Source organism: Natator depressus, chromosome 3 (genome assembly GCF_965152275.1).
Source record: "Natator depressus isolate rNatDep1 chromosome 3, rNatDep2.hap1, whole genome shotgun sequence".
Lineage (NCBI taxonomy): Eukaryota > Metazoa > Chordata > Testudines > Cheloniidae > Natator > Natator depressus.
The window spans coordinates 111,456,134-111,470,807 of NC_134236.1; the positions used below are offsets into that span (position 1 = coordinate 111,456,134).

The following is a 14,674-nucleotide window of genomic DNA, read 5'->3' on the forward strand; positions in this document are numbered from 1 at the left end:
ATATATAGATATATAGCTATTACTATACTGTACTTCATACTAGATATTCTACTAGACTTGTGTTTATCTGATTTCATACTGACTTAATATAGTAAATCCTATCTTATATCCTTCTAAGGTATTTTCCTGAAAGAAAGTGGAAAAATTAGCACAATAATGTTGCATAACAAAATGCTGAAGTTTTAAAATATGATAGACTAATTTTTGGAATAATCCCCTCTCACAAAGTTAAGAGATTAATAGGGATTTAGGGTAAAATCCTGGCCCAACTGAAGTCAGTGGTAAAACGACCATGGACTTCAAGAGGGGCAGGATTTCACTCTTTGTTTCCTCTGCTTAGAAAATGTCTTTCAAAGTGAGGCCCCAATTCTGCAATGAGCTCCACACAGGTAACTTTTTGTGCATACACAGAGCTCAGGAGGAGCGCCACAGTGGTCCCTCCAAGTGCAGTTCATTGCAGGACTGGGACCTTAAGTAATTTTGGGAAATCGTCTTTAGATGTGTTTTCAATACTTAGCTTCTCATCATTTTATCTTCCCCCTTTTAAAAACCTTAAGCCATAGTTGCAAAAAGCTATCTCATGTACTGAAGCATTTGTAATAATATAAAAATGTCATCCATTAACATAAATGCTATATAATAAACACATTTCTGATAAAAGAACAGGAGTACTTGTGGCACCTTAGAGACCAACTAAAACCTCTCCAGCGCATCATCAAAGATTTACAACCTATCCTGAAAAATAATCCCTCACACTCACAGATCTTGGGAGACAGACCAGTCCTCGCTTACAGATAGCCCCCCAACAGAAGCAAATACTCTCCAGCAACCACACACCACACAACAAAAACACTAACTCAGGAACCTATACTTGCAACAAAGCCCGATACCAATTCTGTCCACATATTTATTCAAGTGACACCATCATAGGACCTAATCACATTAGCCACGCCATCAGGGGCTCGTTCACCTGCACATCTACCAGTGTGATATGTGCCAGCAATGCCCCTCTGCCATGTAAATTGGCCAAACCGGACAGTCTCTACGCAAAAGAATAAGTGGACACAAATCTGACATCAGGAATCATAACATTCAAAAACTGGTAGGAGAACACTCCAATCTCTCTGGCCACTCAGTAAAAGATTTAAGGGTGGCAATTTTGCAACAGAAAAGCTTCAAAAACAGATTCCAACAAGAAACTGCTGAGCTTGAATTAATATGCAAACTAGATACCATTAACCTGGGTTTGAACAGAGACTGGGAGTGGCTGGGTCATTACACATATTGAATCTATTTCCCTAAGTTAAGTATCCTCACACCTTCTTGTCAACTATCTAAATGGGCCATCTTGATTATCACTACAAAAGTTTTTTTCTCCTGCTGATAATAGCTCATCTTCATTAATTAGCCTCTTACAGTTTGTATGGCAACTTCCACCTTCTCTGTATGGATATATATATCTTCTTACTATATGTTCCATTCAATGCATCCGATGAAGTGGGCTGTAGCCCACAAAAGCTTATGCTCTAATAAATTTGTTAGTCTCTAAGGTGCCACAAGTACTCCTGTTCTTTTTGCGGATATAGACTAACACGGCTGCTACTCTGAAACATTTCTGATACATATAGGTAATTCTTATTTAAAGAGACACAGTCAATTGAAAAATCCTATGTTGTAAACACATTTCTTTTTTGATGTTACTAATAGTACCTTAGATTAAAAGTGATTTAAATTGGATTTTAAAAATATTTGGTCATTATTTATACATCTTGTTGAGCTATTTTTTCTTTCGAGCCCTGAAGTCAATTTCACTTTTGTATATAGTAAATTGCGCTGTCACAGTATCAGTGATGTAGTGTATGAGTTATAGACTATGCAGTAAATGTTAATAGTTGAAAAATAAAAATCAAAATCCAATGGAAACTATTGAACTTCCACAGAAACCTTTATTTTTGTCTTAAATTTTGTAAAAAAAAAATTGATAACAAAAATTCTGACACAGATTTGAATAGACAATGTCATTTTAACTGGTCATCATAATGGAGAGAACAAGGATCAAACAAGTAACTAATCTGAACTATTGCTTTGTTATTGTCCAGGTCAGGGTTCAGGTACATGGGCAGTGCAGTATGAAGAAGCTTGAAATACATTCACTTCTACTTCTGTTCCAGAGTGCAGGAATTGTGTGATGGCAGAAGAAAGAGTTCTTTATTTCCTGGTCTCTGTTAAATGACATGGGTTAAGAATACAAAAGATTATACCCCGTCATAGGGAAGGGGTCTGTATGTAATGTGACACCCTGTATCCTATATGACTCCCTGTACCCCATGTTCACCACTTTTATATGGTTATATTTTGTACAAAGTATTCCTTGTGGGGTACCATTTGAAAACGCATAATCTACTGAACATTATTATTCTGTTGAAATATGTGTAGCAACACTGCATGGAGTTATAAGATTCTTATGTTCAGTTGTTACTGAAATATATTGTAGTTCTGGAAAAAACCCACAGACTAGCTTGTCAGTGTCCACAAAGGACTGACCATAGATGTTAGAAAGCTATTAGCTACTAAAGCAACCATTCACCATCGGGGGGACGAAAGATTTGCATGTCATCCCTGAAAATGTCTCAGACTTCACGTACGCAGAAGACATGAACAAGAAATTTACAATTCACCTGAAAGATGCTTCAAATGTCATGTACACAGGGGGCAACTTTGTCTGGAACCCAGCGCGTGTGTGTGGGTTCTTCAAAGAGAGGAGGGTATAAAATAAGAGACAGTGACCTACACATTACCTCTCCTCCCCCACCTTTACTCATGGCAGCAAGATTGTTTGAAAGACAAAGAACCATTATTGAATTGTAGGGAGTGGTTCTAACTGAAAAATTTTCCAGTTAGTATGGACTACTGAAAGTTTTGGGTGAGAGAAATCCTTTTGCTTTCAAATCTTATTTAGCTTGGTAAAGTTTAGGAAATGTTTATCTTTTATGTTGCATGTTTATCTTTTATAACCAAGTCTGATTTTTATGCCTTTACCACTTATAATCACTTAAAATCTACCGTTCTCTATTAATAAATGTGTTTATTGTTTTATATAAACTAGTGTGTTTTGATTGAAGTGTTTGGGGAGTCTCTACTGAGGTTAACAAAGGCTGGTGCGTAATCATTCCCTTTGATGGAATTATGGACTTTTAATGAGCTTACACTGTTCGGGGAGAGGGGTGTCTTGAAAAGTGCAAGATGCACATTCCTGGGGTGCAAGGCTGGGGCTGGGAAATTTGTGGGTGTTACCCTGTATGTAGTTCATGAGTGGCTGGGAGGGCATTCATGTAACTTTGCTAGGAGTGACTTTATATGCTGTTGGATCATATTAAAGAAGTTCTGTATTAAAATCACAAATGAGTTTGATTCCCCATAGTTTAAATTCCAGGGTATTACTAATTAAGAGGTCTCTTGGTTTTTGGTACTGTTTCTCTCCCTCTATGTGTGAAACTTGCAAGCTGCTAATTGCGTTAGTACATTCTAAGACAGAGTCTGTTCTCAAAGCAATTTGCACAGAGAGAGACTCAAAGCAATACTCTGTAACAACAGAAACAGCACCTAGAGACTCCCCGCCCTTTTGTTGTATTAACAATTGTGATTAAAATAGAGATAGAGGATGTATGTGGATGGATGCTTGGTGTGGATAATAACTGAATGATCAGGAAAGTGCCAGCCTAAGAATCCAGTGTCCATCGGCTGAAGAAGGCGTCAAGTGGAAATAACCAGAGGACCCCTGGAGGGCAGACTGGAATCCACCCAACAGCCTCAAGAATGGGAGAACCAAAGAACAAGATAACATCTAGCAACACGGAGCCGTCAGGAATGTGCTATCTGCTGATTGATTCAGCAACAGCATGATGAAGCAATTCCCATAGACTGGCATAGGAAGAAATTCCTATAAAAATGGACTCTAGAAAGTGAGAACTTTGGGGTCTGATTCTGCAAACCAACTTCCAGGAGCATCAGATGAGCATCTGACAAGGCCCTGCTCCCTCCTCATGTCCAGGCCACCTGGCCAGTGGCTTGGCATGAGCAACTCTAAGGCGGGTAACTATGATAACAACCTTGCAGAACCTGTGTGTGTGTGTTTGTATGAATGAATGTGTGAATAAATATGAGATTGAATGGACTGTTATAGCTATAACTAACTGCTTACTATGATTCTTTCTGTATCCACAATAAATGTGGTATTTTGCCTTTTCCCCTTTAATAAGATCCTGCTGGTTTTTATTTTATTGGTATAACATGCTAAGGGCTGTGTATAAGCAGAGCCTGGAGAGGCTGTTTGTCACTAGCAAAGCAGTGTAAAAGGCACCCTGGGCTAGAGAATTAAAGGAACACAGTGATTCAACAGTCCAGATTGTACCCTGGGGGATGTCACATGTACTGACTCCAGTAAATACTATTACATAAAGAGCTTTAGTTTCAAGTGCTATCAGTTCAAGACCTTTCACAAATACTAAATCCACTATTTAAAAATTGTAAAACATCCATCACTGCAAATAAGTAGCATTTTGTCTTGAGCTGGACATTTTGTTTTTGTTAACCAATGTCTTTGCCGCCTAATGGTTGTCTTTTAAAACAAAAACAAAAATCTTAACTGCATCAGGAAAACTAGTGATTAGCACAATATAAATTACTACTAGAAAAACATTATAAATAAAACCAAAAAAGGTAAAATGTAATGCTGCATTAGAAGTGCTGGGGAAACTTGTATTCCACAGTTTCATATTGCATATTTTATTTCTATTCTCTAATGGGCAAAACTTGTAATTAAGGGATGTGATATCAGACACTTGTGAATGGACAATTTTGTTCATTGTGTAGCAGTGTTTTTTAAACATACTGCTCTCCAAGTTTTAGGATTTTATCCTCTTCTCTGTTGGTAAAATCAAAAGACCATAGTTAAAGACAAATATCAGGTAATGTAGCAAACCAAGAAGCAGACAATGTAAACGAATAATAGAAAAGACAGGTCAGTACCTGTCGTTACAGGATTATTCCCTAAAGATCACTAGACATTTTGCTGCCTGTAACTTTTAATTGTCCAGAGAGAGTGAGCACACATATACCCTTCTAACACATACTAGAATCTTAGGAACTTCAGTTTTGCTCTCTCTCACTCACCCCACCCATCACCCCCCGCCCTCACCCCGCACCCTGCTACCCTATCCCTTGCTCAACATGATGTGTGGCATGTATGTAGGTTGTGTGGCTAAACACTTGTGTTGGTGTGTACATCCCCACTTGATCTTTTACAAGACTCTCACATCAAATTTCACCACATCTATGCCTACTCACCCACATGACGTGTACATCACACATCACATCACGCTTCTCCCCATATCCACTACATCCATCCACAACTTCCACACACATCACACTTGCTTCCTTCCACAGAATAGCATACATATCCATTCCCTCATATCAATCTCTAACCATACTTTCACAACCCTAGCCTTCTGGAGGATTTCTTAGATCTGCTTCCATAGATTTCAGGACTGTGAATGATGCCATAAGGGCTATAGTTCCCATGGTTTCAAACACTGCAAGGATGAAAGCGACCATGGGCCCTGTCCAAAGAATCTGTAGACTATGCCGTTCTTGAATTGCATAACTCCTTCCACCCCTCTCCTCCATGCACTACACATCTGGTTGAATGACTCACATGTATAATAGGAGCTTTTCCTTCCCAAATGATTAGCTCTAAGAAAAGCACTTAGGTCCCAATTCCACAAAGGCATATCTTTTCATGTCAATGGGACTACTGACAATGTGCAAAACTAAGCATGTATGCCTTTGCTGGATTGAGGTCTTACATGGGAGGAGCTTGGCAGTCAACATAAATTCCTAGGGCAATCAGATTTCTTTTGCTAATTATCTTGGATGTCATAAATCTACAAGAAGTCTTTTTGGGGGAAAATAGATTGTATGAGACTTGAATTTCTATTGGGGGGGAGGGGAGGGACAGGAAGAAAGCAATTAAATAATGTAAGAGAACCCCTAACAGGTATTTCATTATTCATCATAAAAAAGTAAGGAGTGGAAATCCAATTTTTTCCCTTTGTAGGTCACCTATAAAAATTCTGGGTGCACTGAATCACTGGCTTGACTAAACTAACTCTGGCAGCTGTGAGGAACGGAGTGAAGGCAAGCAGGATTTGGCCAAACATACGTGTTTTACAAAGCTCAACTCATACCCATAACACTATTATTTCTAATAATGTGTAAGCAGGGTCTGAATGAGCTCTCCTCTGATATCTAGTGATGAGCTGGGGGGAGAAGACTTCAGGAACTGATCTGGTTTGCATAGACATACCCACTGTGCCTTGGTGCAAAGCATAATGGAGCTGCTTTACCCAAATGATCATTTTTTGGCTGGTGTTGGATTGCAAGTCACTTTATGATTGGGTTCAGGGATAATAAAGTGTTATCCTTGTGTGAATCAAGGGGAGAACTGTGCTTGGCATGCCCTGATTATGGGGTTCACCCTCAACTGAACTGTGCTCATTAAACAGGGGGTAGGGGTGCCAAAGGCTAGTGGAGATAGCTATCTTTCTTTTGTGGCTGTGGTTCTATCTAAGGGTCATAGATATTATTTGATTCTTCTCTTCCTTTTTCTCTCTCTACTGTGTAACAAGAGAGCTGATTAAGACTAAATTGAAAGTCTTTTGTTATAGATCACTAGAGCTGAAATAACCAATAATAAGCTCTAATCATTAGACTTGCTATGGGACAGTTTCTTTGGTGAAAGAGTGAGGCTCCCCACCTAACAGCTGAAATCACTGAGACCTGTGTTAAGTGGTAGGACCTCAAGACATCCCCAAAGCTGCAGTAGAGAGGACAGTGGCAGAGTGAATGATGGTGGAGCAGCCGATGGCAGAATGAGTGACAGCAAAGCTGCTGGTGGAGCAGCCAGTGGAGGAGTGAGCGATGTTGGACCTTCTGGCAGATCTAACAGCTACAAGTTCTAACAGCTACAAAGGCAATGAGACAAAGTGAAAAGCAGGGCAGCAGCAGCTGAAACATTGCTGGATTCCTCCCCGCCCCCAGGGTGGGAGGTGAACTCATGCAAGTGCACCTCTGAACTCTGGGTCATTGCTGCCCAAGGACAACAACAGTGAATGGGGTGCGGTGGAGGGAGAGGGGAGTCATATGTTAAAGGGACATTTGTTTCTCAGACTTTCACACCACGAGATGAGAGACTGATCAAAAGGACACTACCCACTACCTCTGGGGTGGGTGTTTTGCTCATAGTCATATGTTTTCGAATCATGCTTGTGGTGTTTTTCCAATTTAATGCCTGGTTCCCTTCCCCTTTTTAAAAAAGTTTTCTTTTCCATACACAGACTCAGTGCTTGTGAGAGGGGAAGTATTGCCTCTTAGAGGCAGCCGGGGTGGTGTGTAATTTTGGGATTTGAGCTGGTTCTGTGTTGTATTGTCAAATGGAAACACCTAGATGCTGAACCCGGCCCTTGTTGCTCCCAACTCCACCTGGCAGAAGGGTTACAAACAAATGAATGCTGATGGGAAGGGTAAAGTGCTAACAATAGACTCTAAAATATATTCCTTTTATTTTAAATGAAACTTGACATGCCTTTTCTCACGAAGAAAACCTAATTTTCTTGAAAGCTATTATGAAGTTATATGCAGTGTAGGCATAGCCATGCGGTCCCAGGATATTAGAGAGACAAGGTGAGTGAAGTGATATCTTTTATTGGATCAATTTCTGTTGGTGGGAAAGACAATAAAAGTTATTATCCAATAAAAGATATTATCTCACCCACCCTGTCTCTCCATTATGAAGTTACATAATTTTTAAAAGAGACACTTATTAAAAGTAAGCAAACTTTTTTTGAATCACCAATCTTCCAAAAAGATGAGATTTACTGATTTCACATGTATATGTGGCTAGCTCCCTCAGCAGAGAGTATTCAGTTGAGATTAGCAAAAACAGTTTGGGCCAAATCCTTCCAAGGGATCCATATTGTTTCTCTTGAAGAATTGGGCTTTAACTGTTTTGACTGATCTTAGCAAAGTGTTGAGTTTTGATGCAATGTTAAACATAGTCACCATAGACAAGAGAAGTTAAGTCATGTTCAGCATCATGCTAGTGAAAATGACTTGTCAAGGTTGTATTCAACATGACCTAACTTTCTAATAAAGATGAGGGATGCTTGCCATAGGACTCCTGTGCTTTGAGTTAGCAGCTCCCTCTGCAGTTTTTTGTTGGTTCCATAGTAGGCAGACAACACTTTTTTTCTTTGCTTCTCTGAACATAATTACACTGGCAGAATAGTATTATAAACACCAAAATCACAGCTGAAAGTGTTTAACCCTTAGGGTTGGGAAAGACACTCGCAGATCAACTCTCTAGCTAGCATCTGTGTTCAACTTCTCTGACTGAACTGATTTGGATTTGGTAAGCATCATGTGCAATTCCTCTCAGAGAAGGAGGACTTGTGGCACCTTAGAGACTAACAAATTTATTTGAGCACAAGCTTTCATAAGCCCCGCCCCGAGCTAGCTCACGAAAGCTTATGCTCAAAGAAATTTGTTAGTCTCTAAGGTGCCACAAGTCCTCCTTTTCTTTTTGCGGATACAGACTAACACGGCTGCTACTCTGAATCCTCTCAGAGAGTGATGGGAGATCATTATTGTTCCAAACAGCACAGAATGAACCACAGATGGCTTATGCCTAAACACATGAGGCAGAGTTTTGGTCTTGCCCAGCTGTGCTGAGTGCAGGGTGAGGGAGCTTTATGCCACCTTTGCAGCTGCCTGGCCCTGAGATGTCTAGTTGAGCCCCCATCTTAGATTACTCTTAGATCTTAGATTACTCTTGCTTTCACCCTACCTCCCTCTGCCCCCCTTTTGGCTTACATCTCCTCCTCCCTAATTATGTTTCAAGCTGAGCAGCGATGTTCCCACCTAACAAACTACATGGTGTCTCTCCCCTGCCTGCCCTCCCTTACTCCTTGCCTTTGTGACAATTAAACACCTTTCCTCCAACACAAAGGGGAAACCCCGCTGTGGCTCCTTCATGAACCCCCCACCCCTACGAAGGCCCTCGGTCCCCTCCTCCCGCCCCCTGGATTTTACCCCCAGTGTCCCCCCGATTTTACCCCCCTCCACTAGTGATTTACCCTCTGTCTCTTCTACTTCCGCTGACACGACACGACACCACCCCCCGCCCTCACGGCGTGCCCGGGCGCCCAGCCCCGCTCCCCCGGGCTCGCTCCGCCGCCTCGCGGCTCCGCGTCTCTTAGCAACGCGGAGCGGACGCGGCCCCCGCGGCTGAAGCGCGGCCGGGCTGCAGCAGCGGGCCGGGGGCGGCGGCGGCGGCGCCATCATGGCCTCCAAGCAAAGCAAGAAGAAGGAGCTGCTCACTCGCAACAACTCTGCGCACATCAGCGCCCCCGCCAAAGAGTAAGAGACCCGCCGCCGCCGCCGCCGGCTCCTCGCCCAGAGGCCGCCCGCATGCAGCCCTCGCCGGCGGGCACCCCTGCCCTTCGGGGATGCCCCAGCCAGCGCCCCCCCCAGCCAGCCTCCTCCCCAGAGCCAGGGGCGCAGCAGCCCGTTCCCCAGCACCCAGTGGCGCGGGGTGCCCTAGCCGGGTCCTTGCGGTGGGGGTGGGTCACTCGCTTGGCAACATTAGGAAATGGACCAGCTCCAGCTGGCTCTGGTTGGGGAAGTTGTTTTGTCTCCCCCCACCCGCCGAAGGCACAAACAGTGTCTGCACCGAGCCAGTGGACGCGCCTCCCCCCTACCGGGGAGATCTCTCTCTCTCTGGTTTCAGAGTAACAGCCATGTTAGTCTGTATTCGCAAAAAGAAAAGGAGTACTTGTGGCACCTTAGAGACTAACCAATTTATTTGAGCATAAGCTTTTGTGAGGTACAGCTCACTTCATGGGATGCATACTGTGGAAAGTGTAGAAGATCTTTTTATACACACAAAGCATGAAAAAATACCTCCCCCCACCCCACTCTCCTGCTGGTAATAGCTTATCTAAAGTGATCATTCTCCTTACAATGTGTATGATAATCAAGTTGGGCCATTTCCAGCACAAATCCAGGTTTTCTCACCCCCCCCCCCACACTCTCTCTCCTCTCCACTCCACCCGCTGCTTCCCCCCCACCTCCCTCCCTCCGAGGCTTAATTACTTTGTACAGAAATAGTCCAAGTTTCCACAAGTGGGGTTTGTATTGCGCTTGGCTCAAAGTTGCATGAGGCTCCCTGTCCTAATGCCTGAGTGTCACCAGCCTAGTTCTAGCTTCTCCGTCCTTCCCTCGCCCCGTGAACGCGGCAGTACGGGGCCCAGGTGTCCTTGTCGGACTCAGGAATCAGAAGGTTCCTTCTCTCTCACACGCCCCTCCCCTCTCCCCATGGCCTTTGGCTGTTCCTGTGGACCTTTGTGGCTGCAGGGTACTTGCACTAGGGCATCATTTGTGAATGTTGTTCTCTTTGTAGCTGTTAGAACTGGTTTGAAAAAAGAAAGCTCAGAAATGTAAACAACATTTTTGTTCAGTTTATTTTCTGCAGTTGTTTGGGTTTTTTTGTCATTTTTTCTGAGTTTTCCTTGGACTTTCTGTTAGTTTTCAAAGTCGACACATTTTGAAAATGAAAATACGTCACTCTGGCACTAAGCTGACCAACTAAAATTGGTGGTAAAAAAATTTTCAAAACCCAATGAAAACAAATTTTGCACAACCAGCAAGGAATATTTTTCATTTAAAGTTTCTATTGTAGACTGTCCAAAACGGAAACAAATTGAAATATATATTTTTTCAAACAAAATATCTGTTTTTCAAAACAGCCTGGTTCAAATATTTTGTCCTAACGATGATGATGTCATCTGGAAACTTCTACCTAGATACATATGGCTCCCATCACCATAGTATCTGGGTACCTCTCAAATATTTAAAAATATAAATAAAAACCTCTCTTTCTTTTTTCCCATCATCAGCGCCCCCACCAAAGAGTAAGAGACCCGCCGCCGCCGTGGGCCCCTTCAGAGAAATGGGTTGATTTGTTTGTTGGGGTCTTTGTTTGCTTTTGTGTTAATTGACTAAATGAATATTGAATTTAGTTCAGAAAGTGGTTTATTCCAAAGCCCGTTCTTTTCTCTTGCAGGATTGAGTTCCATAGTTTAGGTCTAGGTCCTATGAAAGTTCTGCTTCTTCCATTAGGAGCATCCTACACTGGTTGACAGTTTAATTGTTCCAGTGGGTTGTAGCTGTTAAGGGAGGTCATGATTACAGAGGAAGACAGCAGGATCTCTCCATTAGCTATGATCAGCCCCATGGGGAGCTTTGAATATCAGGACATTTACTTTGAACGTGTATTCAAACCAGAAGGCAGAGCACTGGATTGTTATGTTCATGGTGCCCTGTGTTGCTACATTGACAGGCTGCTTCAATTGGAGATTTTTTAAGATTTGTGGCTTGATTCCTAGATATGAGTGTCAATATGTTCCAAATGTGTGGATTGTTATGGCCAGTTCTTTTTCTAATAGTACAGAACACAGTCTTGTGGCCAGTTGCAAACAGAAACGGGGTTTGCTTCCATAGTTTTTGGACCTAAAAGGACCCCAATGCTGTGGACTGATTTAAGAATTTGACTGTGGATGCCATCCATAGTGGGGGATGTTATAAAGGAGATCAGTTTCAAGAGCCATCTGGCATTGAAAACTTATGTGTATTATTTTTATACAAGGGGAAGACAATGCATAATGACTAGATGTTTGCTGCATGTTATCAGGCACTTCGGTAGTTAAGTATAAACAACATTCGAAATATTTATGCACTGAATAGAAACACTAAGCCTCATCTCTTGAGACACTTAAAACTAGACTAGGCAGGACTAAAGCAGCAGCACACATACTATAGGGAATAATCTTGCTGTGTGAAAGTGTTTATTTCTGCAAAGATAAATAAATTCCAGTAGATTGTTTTTTGATTATCTGAGTATAGAATGCCTAGTCTTTAGTCCTGGTGCTATCAGGATTCAGGCCAGAGAATGGGACAAAAACTGCTTTAGACGAACTGATGGATAAACTCTTGCTGTGCATGGATGATGGCTGACTCTCATATGAGAGAGCACTGAAAAATGGGCTGAAGACCTTCCTAGAGGGATGCACCCAATATGTAGTAATGGAAAACTACCTGTGACACTTCCTGGGGGTACACAGGGCTATGAGTCACATAGCTGCCACCTGTACTTAGTGTGAGGAAATCTTGTCTGTGCCTGCTATGGTTCAGCTCCCCAGTTCCACCAGGCCCAGACAACACAAGCACTGCCCTCTAGGCCTCGCAGGCCTCATTGTCTCTGTACGGGTTAGCAGTTGGCGCACTCTAAGCTGTAAGCCCTGTGAGGGTCTCCATGGAGTGTCCAGCACCTGGCCCACTGGACACTTGCACAGTGGTGCTGGAACAATTTTTATAGTGGGGGTGCTGAAGGCGGAAACATGTATTTGGGTTGTTATTACTACTTGAAACCAAAGGGTGCTGCATACTGAAGATATGTCCTTCAGTGGCTATGAGCTAATATAGTCAGGGGCATACTTGGGGCAACTCTAAACCTCTGACTACCAGAAGCACGGAATGGAAGAGAGGGCAGATCACTCCAAATTGCCTTGTTACTTTGTCCCTGAAGCTCTGGTACTGGCTACTGTCAGAGACATGATACTGGGCAAGATGGACCATTATGGCAGTTATGTTCTTGCAGAATATTGCTCACGCAAAATCCTTTCAGTGCTTTACGGCCAGGCCTGGCTGTAATTCTCCTTTCATGAGACAAATATGCTGTCAGCTTGTTCCAGGTGAAGGATTCAGTGTGTTTCCTTACTCTCCAACATATACCAGAACAATCTTTTATCTTTATTCATAAGCAGGACACTCCCTGCTCTGTTTCATCTTGTAGATTTCACAATCTCTTATTTCACATCTGTTCCCTGCTGTCTGAAGGGAATATTTCTAAGGTATGTCACCTCCTGGTGACCTGCCTTAACTCCAAGACCTTAAGAACATAATGTTCAGTATAGGTACATAATTACATAAATATTATTCATACATATGTTTTCCAATGATTATGTCAGCCTGTGGGCTACTACTGGGTCTCATGGCACCTTCGGTGAACTATTAGATATATCCAACCCAGGGAATCCTTATAAAACCTTATGCATCTCATGTGCCGTGCCGGCCCCCGCCCCCCCCCCCCGACCAGTTGGCAGTAATGGATCTAGTGGTGGAGGTCACAGTACCTCCACCACTAGAACTCTCACATTTGGAGTCCCTCAAGGACCATTCTCTCTCTGGTCCTGTTCAACATTTACATGCAGACACTAGCTGAAATAGTGAGACAACATAGACTCAAGTGCCAGCAATATGCGGATGAGACAAAGCTCTACTTATTCTATATCACATATAGTCATACCACTAGCACTAAGATGGCCCATTGCTTGGATGAAATCAACTCATGGAGGAAGAACAGTTGGTTGAAGCTGAACCCAAGCAAGACAGAAGTGATGCTGGTAGTCAGAGGAAAACACTTTGAAGAGTTTGCATCCATGTTGCAGTCTCATTTGTTTGAAGACACACACTCACAAGGAGTACTCCTGCATTCTTCACTAATGCTAAGCTCTCATATATAGTAGCATCCACAAGTAATGCTTTATATGATCTACAGTTGGTTAAGAGACTCTCTCCCATCCTGGTGGATGATGATCTGGCCTCAGTTGTACATATCAGCATCTTCTGTCGGGACTACAGCGATTCAGTATACCTGGACATGGAGTTTCCTAAGAGGTGATGATAGCTTCCAGTGATACAGAATGCTACAGTGCGGTTTACAAATCCACTCCTTGGGCATAATGGAGGAAAGAAGGATAATTATGCACCTTACCACTGTCCACTCTAACGGCAAGACACACTTTGACCTTGCCTTCTCTAATATAAACACATCGTGTGTACATTTAATCCTGCCTCTCCCTCCCCCCCCCCCAAATTACACTGCATGCCCAATTTTGCCCCTGGAGAGAGGATGAGAAAAAGAACAAACTGTGTGTATTAGATGTTAGTCACATCAATTCGTGCACTATTGGAAGGTGCTTTTGAAATTCTTCTTTGATTCTATTGCATATGCAATTACTGGCATTTACCACACAATGTTTTATCTGTTGGAGCTGGCCAACTAATATTTAGATAACTCTTAGGTTAAAGATACCAATTTAAGATGGGACTATCTCCGTGTGATGATTCTTGGGGTACTCAGGACTGGGAGTCACCTTATTAACTCCTGCTTTCAGCGAGAAGGAGTCCTTCTTATGGTAGTAGGGTATCAGCTCCCTAACACCACCTGGGTGCTCCAGCCTTTTAGCTACTCAAGTACTCTGCTGTGGGCTATGCCAGCCCTAACTTTGCCTTGCAAATTAGTAGTAATAGATGCACCCCAATAGCCAAGTCCCTTTGAATCATTCTTTTGTGACATCGAGCCCCTGATACTGTCTACTCACAGAAATTCTAGATACACTACACTTTTGAGTGCAGGGAATCCCTATTTACTAGTTTTACCTTAAAGCACCCATGACAGAGTGCTAGTTGTAGCACCCTGGTCACTGAGGTTGCTGTA

General features: G+C 42.6%; 1 protein-coding gene across 1 annotated transcript in view; it reads left to right on the forward strand.

Moving 5' to 3' along the window:
• The first annotated feature begins 9,314 nt into the window (after positions 1-9,314).
• Positions 9,315-14,674, forward strand: part of ADGB (androglobin) — a 231,146-nt gene continuing 225,786 nt past the window's right edge. Inside the window, exon 1 of the mRNA XM_074948571.1 lies at positions 9,315-9,474. Coding sequence (XP_074804672.1) covers positions 9,398-9,474 — 77 coding nt within the window. The 5' untranslated portion in view covers positions 9,315-9,397. The remainder of the gene's footprint in view (positions 9,475-14,674) is intronic.